Here is a 10411-nt window from a genome sequence, read left to right as displayed (position 1 = left end):
GTGTTTCGTTACTGAATGATTCAGCATTTTTGAACGAATCGGGTGAGTCAATGATTCAGTGAGCCATTCATAAAAACAGTCACTTGCTTTATTTATTTAATAAATTAGCTGTTTGAATGAATTGGTTGAATCAGTGACTCACTCATTAAGACTTTCCACCACCTACTGGTGGTTTGGTTTCATATTTAAAAGTAGGCCTATCATTGCATTTTTCCAATATTGCGTATTTATATGTTAAAAAAGTGAAACATTTATTCTTATATCATTATTTATGTATTTGCAATTTTACTGTGTAAATGCATTTATGGAACCTCTTATCTCCATTAAACAGTTTGTGTAAATACATCTAAATGGCACTTTCGTTGCAGCTCCAGTGTTTCCTCTGCAATGGAAAGATGGAGTTTGATGATACTGATTTCATTTGAATGGTAACAACCATACATAGTCTAATTATTGTAACTGAATGTATTGATAATTTAGGAATTTGACATAAATTATGACACATACTTTTAGTAAGGTTAGGAAAATATTGCCCTTTATAAAGTAAAAAAGTGTCCTAGAAATCAGTTTAAGGCAAATATCACAAATATGCTGATTAAAGTAAGACCTGATTGAGCACTGATGAGACTATTGCTTCAGAATGGATTACATTTACACCAAAAAAAGGCTTTCCCCTTTTATATATATATACAGTGGGTACGGAAAGTATTCAGACCCCTGATTTTAGCAAATGGCTGCAATATAACAAAGAGTGAAAAATTGAAGGGGGTCTGAATACTTTCCGTACCCACTGTATAATAGTATTTGTAATTTTTTAATAGTTTACATTTTAGTTAACAATAAAAACCCTGATTTGAGTGTAGACAGGTCACCATTAGTGTATCTTCATTGCACTGTATCAGCAGTTTATGCTGTTTTATGTATGTAACCAAAAAAGCCTAGTATCAATGTATTGAAGGTGGTCTATTTAGAGCCCACCTGAACAACATTATTTGCAATATGAGCACTTTGGCAGCCCGGGCTAATGAGGACTAACATTTCCGGTCACCTTGTGCTTCTCCTGATGACTCCTCCTTGCAGTTACTCCACTGATGTGTGACCTCGCCTCCTCTTGAGACACATGAGACACATCCATCCAGCCTTTCCCACTTAGCATGATGGAAAGAGCAGGGCAGGACAGCATAAAATGAGTCTTTGGGAAATGGAAAGACCTTATTCACAGTGTCAGACTGCTGGTATGTGGAGATTGATGGGAGGGAAAGTCACCTTGATAAAGCAGTTCAGAAGCACACAATGATGTGTTCTTTACTGTGTCCTTTAGCAGCACTCATGGAAGAGTGATGAGTGCTGAAATGAGAGGTGGCCGTGAAGAATGCTGATATGTGGGTGCATATATGTGTGCGTGTGTGTGTGTTAAATGCAAAGGTGTTCATTAGAACCTCATGAGGGCCAATAAACTCCTCCAGTTTGGAAACTGTGCATTTCACCCTCCTACCTGCCTGGCCCTGTGCGGAGGAAGCTGCTTGATGCACTAAAATGATCAGTGGAAACATGAAAGAATTACAAAGTTTGCATGTAACGAAGCTCAAAAGTATTTGCTGTTTATTAATATTTCAATGAAGTAGGCTGTAATTTGAGAAAATTCTTTACATCTTTACATCAGTACAATGCTGTACTGGAAAACATACCTTTTTGTCCACCTTAGAGGACAGCTGTGTATGTAAGCAAGGTTTGGAACAGAGCTGTTCATTTCACATCTAGCGTAGCCTCAGTTCTGGCAGGTCACGTTAGTCAAGCTCTCCTCAGCTGATCTATGTCTACCTATAGGAATGCAACACCTATTACAGTATTCCTTTTTAAGTGACCTGTTCAGTTATCCTCCTCTAACTGCTTTCGTTGTGCTGCTCATGAGCTAATTACCCTTCTCCATCCCCAGCTCCTCCTCTTGTGCACAGTTAGGATTTGACCGCTGACATTCCTTAATGGTATTTTAATTAAGAACGTTAATGTATTTCTGATATCGTTAATGTTGATTCGGTTCTGTTTAGGGATGTTCATTTCGGTTATTTTTCCTAACCGACAAACGACGCTCGTTAACCGATTGTTAACCATTAACTGACAAGATTATTTTAAATTAGAAAAGATAAGTGTCTGTGACCCGTTAAAAAATACTAACATTTGTTTCACGGGAATTAATTTTACATGCGCAAAAAGCAGCAAACAACGGAACATGTCCTAGAGTCTGGAGGAAGGGTGGAGAAGCTCATAGCCCAAGTTGCTTGAAGTCCAAATTCTCTTCATACTTTCCAGAAGGCCAACAATTCACTAAAAATGTTTTTTTTTTATTGGTCTTATGAAGTATTCTAATTTGTTGAGATAGTGAATTGGTGGGTTTTTGTTAAATATGAGCCAAAATCATATCAAAATTCATTATCACTGAAATAAATGAACTTTTCCCAATGAAATTATTATTTTAGTTATTTATTTTTTCCCCTCTTTTTGCTGTTTGATTATTACTGATGACAAACACGTTTTAAAGAAGCAAACAGTTGCTATTATGTGTGAGAGTGATGAGACACTGATGGTCAAATGCAGCCAACCAGTGTTACCCGAGACAGAAGTTGTTTTGTGCTTTTGATTAGTCATGTGCTGTGTGTAAGAAAGAAGGCAGATAACGGCACAGTCTGTGCTCATTTACATTCATGTGACTGCAAAGCTATCTGAAGTTTGTGTGTCCTTTTAATCATCTCAGACTGAGATTGTCAGGTTATGGTTGTGTCCTGTAGTGAGTTTTTAACAGTGTACACATGTATTTTATTTGGTGACATTTTGGTGCATTTGAGCAAGTTGGGTGGAAAATATAGTTCCTTGAACATGCCTACTACGATATAGTATGTCTGAATAGGCAGTATTCAGAAGGCAAAAATACCAGCACTCTCACAGCCCTCGTTCCCTTTCTGTTCTGTCTGTCTTCCTTTCTTTTCCTCTCTTATGTTTGTTTTTATGCAAATGCCGTTTGTTACTCTGCTGTGAATGTGTTGCCCAAGTTCTACTCCTCTTCAATATGATGATCGTCATCATTTACTGTTGTGCAGAAGCGCCCTCTAGTGGTGATAATGCGTTCTTGCAGTGCATTTGCGGCATTGCAGTGCTGCTCAGGTTTGTGTTGTGTATGTAATGCTCTAGCATTTGCTGAACTCACATCTGTGCTTGTGTGTTTTTCAGAGGTCCTGTAAGGTGAGAGACAGACGTGTCGGTTGACAGGAGAGAGAGCGAGAGAGAGAGAGACCCCTCTGCAGCCTGGCCACACCCCCCACTCTCCCATTCCCCATGTATCCAGAATCGCCCACAGCCTCTCCCGCCCGCCTCTCTCTCAGACAGACAGGCTCCCCAGGCATGGTCTACAGGTCTGTATGCAGTCTCACACACATTCACACCTAACCAGCTGCTCTGACGGCACAGAAGCGCTGTGAACCTCAGACTGTGCTGTTGTTGAGTTTTAGTCTATTGTTTGACTTCATCCTCGCTGCAGAAACCATAAACTCAGGGTCAGGAAAATGTGCAAAACTGTATTCCGTATTAGTAAATGAGGAAAATTTTGTGAAATTAAACTACTGTTCAGATGTTTGGGATCTATAAGATTTTTAAGGCTGCATTTATTTGATCAAAAATACAGTAAAATAGTAATATTGTGAAATATTTTTACTATTTCAAATAGCTGTTTTCTATTTTAATATATTGTAAAATGTAATTTATTCCTGTGATGTAAAGCTGTTTTTTTTTTTAAGAATCATTAATCCAGTGTCACATGATCCTTCAGAAATCATTCTAATATGCTGATCTGCTCAAGAAAAAAAATATCAATTTTGAAAGCAGTTGTGCTGTTTCATATTTTTGTGGAAACGGCTACATTTTTTTTCAGGATTCTTGAATGAAAAGAATATAAAAAAAAAATATATATATATATTTTTTTTTATATATATTTTTTTATAGAAATATTTTGTAACACTATAAATGTTTTACTGTCACTTTTGATCAATTTAATGCATCCTTGCTGAATAAAAGTATTAAAAGATCTATCTATCTATCTATCTGTCTGTCTGTCTGTGTCTTTCTTTCTTTTGATTGACTTTAAATTATACAGGCTTTTGGTCACCCTGCATTTTTTTTTTTAAGTCTCCACTGAGCTGTTTATATTTAAGTATCCCTGGGTTAGGTAATATTTACACAAACATATTTAAATGTTTAAATAAACGGGTTTATTTCATTATAAGATTAAAACAGGAGAATCTGGAGTCTCACACTATCTCAGAAACTCTGTGTGACTGTAGGACGTTCTGAGAAGTGACACACAGATAAAAGACTCACACATACAGAAATGTGGGATCTAGCTCAACGGTTTAGAGTGCAGAGAATGAGAGTCCTAGAGAGCCACACTGCAGCAAAGATGAGCGTGAATCATCGAAAAGCACCTATTGATCCTAAATAACAGGTTTAAGAAATGTTACATGTACACAAAAAATATAGCATGTTTGTCGTCAGCTACATTAGTTGTTGAATTATAGTGATAAGAAAGAAGGGATGCGTTTGCACTGCTCTAAAGCTGCCTTATTCCTGCTGCAGGCTCTATGCAATTAATAATGTTCATCTAGCATACTGAGTGATTTAGGCAGCAGTTCTGCAGGGCTTCCCACTGGAAAGGGTGAAAGTGGGCAAGTGCTTTGCATAATGCCCAGCAGCCCACTTAATCAGAGCCTGACTTCATTTCACCATTGCTGGAAAGTTCCTGATGAATTTGCTCTGATCTTCTGTGACTCCTATAGTGTTCTTGGGTTTTGCCAGCAGTTCTGGTACTGAACAGCAGGTGGCGGTGCAAGTCTGTTTCCAGCTCCAGTGTAACTTCAAGCGTTAACTGAACTTTAGAGCTGCTTTCTTTTTAATGTTTGTTAGCTAAAAAAATTAAGTTTTTTTTTTCTCCACACATTTTTTAAAAGTATACATGTTAGATTTGAGGCCACCTGTCAGTGGATCAAAAATATGTATTTGTGTTGCACAATTAGTCTAAATTGTCCTAAAGTTAATTAAAGTTAAGTTACAATCAAACAAAACAATTAAAATGTAAAATAGTAATTGTGTTTTTTGTTTTGCCTTCAATATTATTTTAGTGTTGAGATACTAGTATAGTTTTTATTAAAATTTTGAATTAGTTTGAGTTTTTATCATTTCTGTTTTCATTTTACTTTTTGTAAAGAAAATGTATTTTATTTGTGGTTATTTTAAAATTAATATAGTTTTTATATAATATATTTTTTATACTTTATAGGTTTTTACTTTAGCACAAGTTATAAAAAAATGATTGATTTTTAATAATAAAATAATTAATAATAAAATAATTAATCATTTTTATTTGTTTTATTTTATTTTTAGTTTGTTTTAGTACCTTAAATTTAACTAAATGAAAATTAGAAATAGCAACTTGCTGAGATACAGAAGGGTTTTAAGGTTTTTGTATTTTATTTTAATTCAAGTAAGGAAAGTAAAGATCCTCCTGGCCATATTGCTGTTTCATATTACTGTCTTTTCAGAAGTTTCTCAGTTGTTTCTTTCTTTATTAATTTCTTCAGTGTCAAATCTATTTCTCTGCACTCCCCTTCACTGCTAAAGCTGATACTGTACTTGCGTAATTCTGTGTGCACGTGCGAGTGTTTTGTTTAATGCCCTCTCACTGTTCTTTCCCCTTTCACCTATAAGACTAAGCTTTCCCCTCTGTCTTATCTCTCTCTCTTTCTTTCTCTCCTTCATGCTGCCCTCAGTGCGAGATACGGGAGCCCAAAACGGCAGCTGCAGTTTTACAGGTACCTCTTTGTTCGCTGATTAATTAGCTATGGCCATCTGATACTGCACTCGTTTTCATCTGTTTTGGAAAGTACTTTCAAGGCATGGGTTCATTCTTATTTTAGCTCCTTCTAATAGCGGTTTGATTATGTCATTGTACTACTGAAAGCGCAAGGGAATTATAGTCATAGTACATGTGATTACATTGTTGTTTGCTTGTAATTGGTGAAAGCTGATCAATAATAAATGAAACATGTAGAATTACAATGAGATAGATTGAGACTAACTGGTGCTTAATATTGTTGTATAACTTGTAAAAAGGAATGGCTTGCATACAGGGGGAACATCTAATCTCACTTGTAATCTGTGCATGTGTTGGTGTCAAGACGGCTCTTGAATATCAGTGTGTCTGAATAATGCTCCCAGAATAGAGTCCCTCACACAATGCACTTAGATTTAATTTCACTCCATGTAGAATTAAAACAGTGTTGCAGGTAAGTCATGGAGTTCAGGTTTCCTTTGCTGTGGAACACATCTGAAACTCAAAGCATGACAAGCATGAGCCCAGAGACGCAGTGAATGTTCAGTAATCTCATATGAAGAATCGCATTTCATTCCATATTCACACTTGGTCAGATATTTACCACGGTATGCGTTTTTTGTTTAAACCATGGCTTTCCCAGTGTTTTTAGTGTCTTCTAGGGATCACCATGCTGCGCCCCCTAGGGGGCACATTGGGGAATGCAGCCTGCATGACCGGTGTCTGAAGCACGTGTAAAACAAAGCCAATCTATTGGTCCACCTGGCCCATGACGTCATAGGCGGGGTGCCTGGAAGTATTAAAGGTCACATGCTGAATAGGTCATCCTCTTTGCTGTCTTCAGGAGCCGTCTGTTTGAAGTGCGTGTGATAGACCAGCGGGTGAGCGTTGTGTGGATTCTGACAAACAAACTGGCTTTAAACAAAAATATCTAGCCATTTGAAATTAGAGGCAACCACTGCATTTTAATCACGATCTGCACGGGCAGGTGGCGCTTATGATCAGGGTTGCCAGGTTTTCGCAATAAAACTAGTCCAATCACGTTTCGAGGGGGGTTCCCCTGTAAAAATCGCATTCTGGGGGTAAAATACACGTTTTTCGGCGGGGATCTTCCAGTAAAATTTGCATTCCAGGGACTAAATATCACGTTATTGGGGTCGCTTCAACCCGCGGACATTAACAACAACCCGCGGCAACAGTGTTAAAGTAACGTTAGCCCAATTCCGCAGGAAAACCGTGGACTTGGCAACACTGCTTATGAACTGACCGCAATAGCGTTTCCTTGGTTACCGCTGTAAACAAAGCAGAACCGCGCTTTATACGGAGGAGAAGAAAATGCCATTGCCATCGAAACTTTTCTCAAGACAGTTCCCTTCAGTGATACATTAATATAACCCCAGAAATGTAATGCATTTTTGTACTTATTTTACTGTTATTTTCGGGATCTACTGGGACAGTGATAAAGATCTACCAGTCGATCGCGATCGACGGGTTGGCGACCACTGCTCTAGGGCATGTTCTGCTTTCGCGTTTGTCTCTGCAAAGAGCACGCACGTTCAGAGCTACGCGCTCATTGTGATGACAATGGTTCGCCGTTGCCACGGCAAAGTTTATCCCAGCTCGCGATGATCGCTTTGATCTGTGGGATCCGCACGCCCTCTCTGAACGGATTGTCAGATGTTGCAGATACTATTGGGTTGTTATGGCGATGAAGTGTGAGCACGGAGTCGTTTCAGCCCTGATCCTGCGAGATTGTGGGTGGAGCTATATTCTGCTCGGCCGTGCCTCTCTAATATGCATGTTATTGTGTGTGGAGAGCCTGGCTGGGCGTGAATATATTTTAATACTCTGTGGAGAGATCAGGGTTTTAAGTGAGCAGTCCCTGCTTAGAGTGTAGCTGTCTGCGGATGGTTATGCTCCAGCTCAAGCTTACTTTGCTCTGGAATATGGTGGTCTGAGGGCAGCTATGTTTTATCCTGGCTTGGGTTCCCCTTGGCACAAGCTCTCTCAAGCAAGCGCTGAAGTCTTTGTCCTGTCTTCAGCCTTTTCTGAGGGAACTGCTATTCGAGGATAGCTGTGTCCAGCACTCTAGTGTTTTGGCCACAGCTTACATCAGGCTTTGATCTCGGGCTGATGATGTTTATGTGTATGCTCTTAGCAAATCATTTACTGATGGTCCGGATCTCCCTCTTGTGAGCTCCTGGTCAATCACACGGTACTTCGCTAGCCTACTGTGGGTCTGATACGGATTGGGGGCTTCCTTAGTATAGCCATCTTAGGGTGGTTATATTACAGCCATTGTTATGGCAGGACGGGCTTACTTGAATACAGCTATCTGAGGCTAGCTGTGTCTTACTGGCAGTTGCGGTGAGCCCTCTCCTGGAGTGATCCCTTTTCCTAGAGCCTAGCTATCTGAGGATAGCTATGTGATAGCTCAGTGATTGCTCCCCTGCTTAAGGTTTTAAGTAGTGGTCTCTTGAGCCCTTGCCTAGACAGCGCTATCTCCCCTGGGTTGTAAGTAGATAGCCCACTCTCTGTGGTCTGGGTTGTCTCAGTCGGTCCTCCTTATGGTAGCCCCTTCCTAGGTACTTAGCTATCTGAGGGTAGCTATGTGCTAGCTCAGTGATTGCTCCCCTGCTTAGGGTTTTAAGTAGTGGTCTCCTCTGTGGTCTGGGCAGCTTTGCAGGAAGGTTTTGCCTGGCTATCTAGGCTAGCTGTGTATGGTTATTCTGGTCTACAAGCCTTCATAAGACCTTTAGGACATAGCTATCTGAGGATAGCTGTGTTCTAGCTCAGCAGCTATTCTCCTTACCGGGATTTAAGAAGCTATATTTGAGCTCCTCTAGAGGCTTTCTAGTTAGTCTCTTCAGTGGTCTTGTGTATCCAGGCTCATATGGCTAGTTGTGCTCTTAACTTGGGTGGGAGGTTCCCCTTGATCTAATCAGGTTCCCAATTTCTGCCAAGTTGTGTGAGCGGCCCGTGGCGTCAGTGGCATGGACCCTTTCTGAGGAAAGGCTTGGTGTATGTCTGTCGCTTCCTTGGTGCTCCCCCGCCAGGTGGACAGGCATGCGCCTCGGCATGGCATGGTTGGATTTCATTCCCCAATGTGCCCCCTAGGGGGCGCAGCGTGGAGTACCCTAGAAGGGGAACGTCTCGGGTTACGCATGTAACCATGGTTCCCCGAGAGGGAATGAGACGCTGCGCCCCCTCGCCATGCCTTCGGCCTGCCTGTTTACATCTCCTTCAGACAGCTAAGTGGATGACGTATTGAGCAGGTGCCTTTTTATGCTTCCGGGCACCCTGCCTATGACGTCATGGGCCAGGTGGACCAATAGATTGCCGTTGTTTCCACACGTGCTTCAGACACCGGTCATGCAGGCCCTAGGGGGCGCAGCATCTCGTTAAAATAAATAAAATCAGCAGATTTTGCAACAGTGCATATAACACAGAATACCCCATGTTTACATCTGCAAACCATAAAAAAAAACAAAAAAACAATATGATTAGTGAAAGTGTTTATGGTGATAATCACTGCGCAGAAATAGTGTGAAACACTGACATTACCGTTGGGCCATATTTGTTGAGCCCTGGTCATAGTATTTGTTTATTAATTAGTTTGTGTGTTAATTCATTTGTTTATGAATTAGTTTGTGTGCTGGAAAATAGGTTGAATAATAATGGAATAGATTTTTGTTGGAGTTGCATTTGCAGCATCCTCCCTGCTGAAGACACAGCAGCTGCTTTTAGCGATCAGATTGAACGCATCCCTTTTACCCTCATCTGCAGTGCACTTCTCTTCCTGTTTTAGTGAGGGATCATATTTTTATGGGCTGAAAAAGGGAGTTGTTGTGCTGATGGGTTCTTAAAACCCCTGACTCCGTAGCTTTGAGGCTAATGTGCACTCATACACAGAGCACATTTTTGTCCTTTTAAGCTCCAAGTCTTTTAGCGTCGCATCACCCAGATCCGCTTGACAGGAATCGATCACACACAGACAGAGTGATGGGAAAGCAGGATTACCTCATTTCAATCATTGTTGTAATGTGTTAGGGGTTGCTGTTTTGTTACGTTTTAAGTGTACTACTTATTTATGTTTTGTTATTCTTATGTGATATTTTTGTATGTGAATGTGTATAGCACTCACTCCTACACATAAAGCACATAATATGAAGATAATGTTGTGACTCGTGCCTCTCTGTGAACTGAGATTGTATCGTGTTTTACCAGATTCAATACTGTACAGAGTTTGCTCTGTGGGATTTTCCTCTTCTACTTGATGCAGTTGTCTCATAAATGACACACCCCTCACTGCAGCACACACTGGAATAATGCAGTTACTCTCATATGTTATGATTCTCAGTGACATAACATATTTTTCTTAAATATATTCATGCATGTGCGTGTTTATATATACATAAATAAATATACACAGTATACACACATATATTATAAAAACAAAAACATTTATTTTGGATTTGATTAATCGTGATTAATCATTTGACAGCACAAATATAAATGTTAAATAAATGAACAGAA

General features: G+C 39.8%; 1 protein-coding gene across 2 annotated transcripts in view; it reads left to right on the top strand.

The window, feature by feature from the left end:
* Positions 1-10411, top strand: part of LOC107701994 (voltage-gated potassium channel subunit beta-2-like) — a 189105-nt gene that overhangs the window by 84713 nt on the left and 93981 nt on the right. For both annotated transcript variants that reach the window (XM_016504169.1, XM_016504168.1), the window contains exons 2-3: positions 3226-3407; positions 5814-5855. In XM_016504169.1, coding sequence (XP_016359655.1) covers positions 3331-3407; positions 5814-5855 — 119 coding nt within the window. In that variant the 5' untranslated portion in view covers positions 3226-3330. The remainder of the gene's footprint in view (positions 1-3225; positions 3408-5813; positions 5856-10411) is intronic.

Source organism: Sinocyclocheilus anshuiensis, unplaced genomic scaffold (genome assembly GCF_001515605.1).
Source record: "Sinocyclocheilus anshuiensis isolate Anshui unplaced genomic scaffold, SAMN03320099.WGS_v1.1 scaffold262, whole genome shotgun sequence".
Taxonomy (NCBI): domain Eukaryota; kingdom Metazoa; phylum Chordata; class Actinopteri; order Cypriniformes; family Cyprinidae; genus Sinocyclocheilus; species Sinocyclocheilus anshuiensis.
The sequence above is the reverse complement of the archived record's forward strand: the minus strand, read 5'-3'. Positions and strand labels throughout refer to the sequence as shown.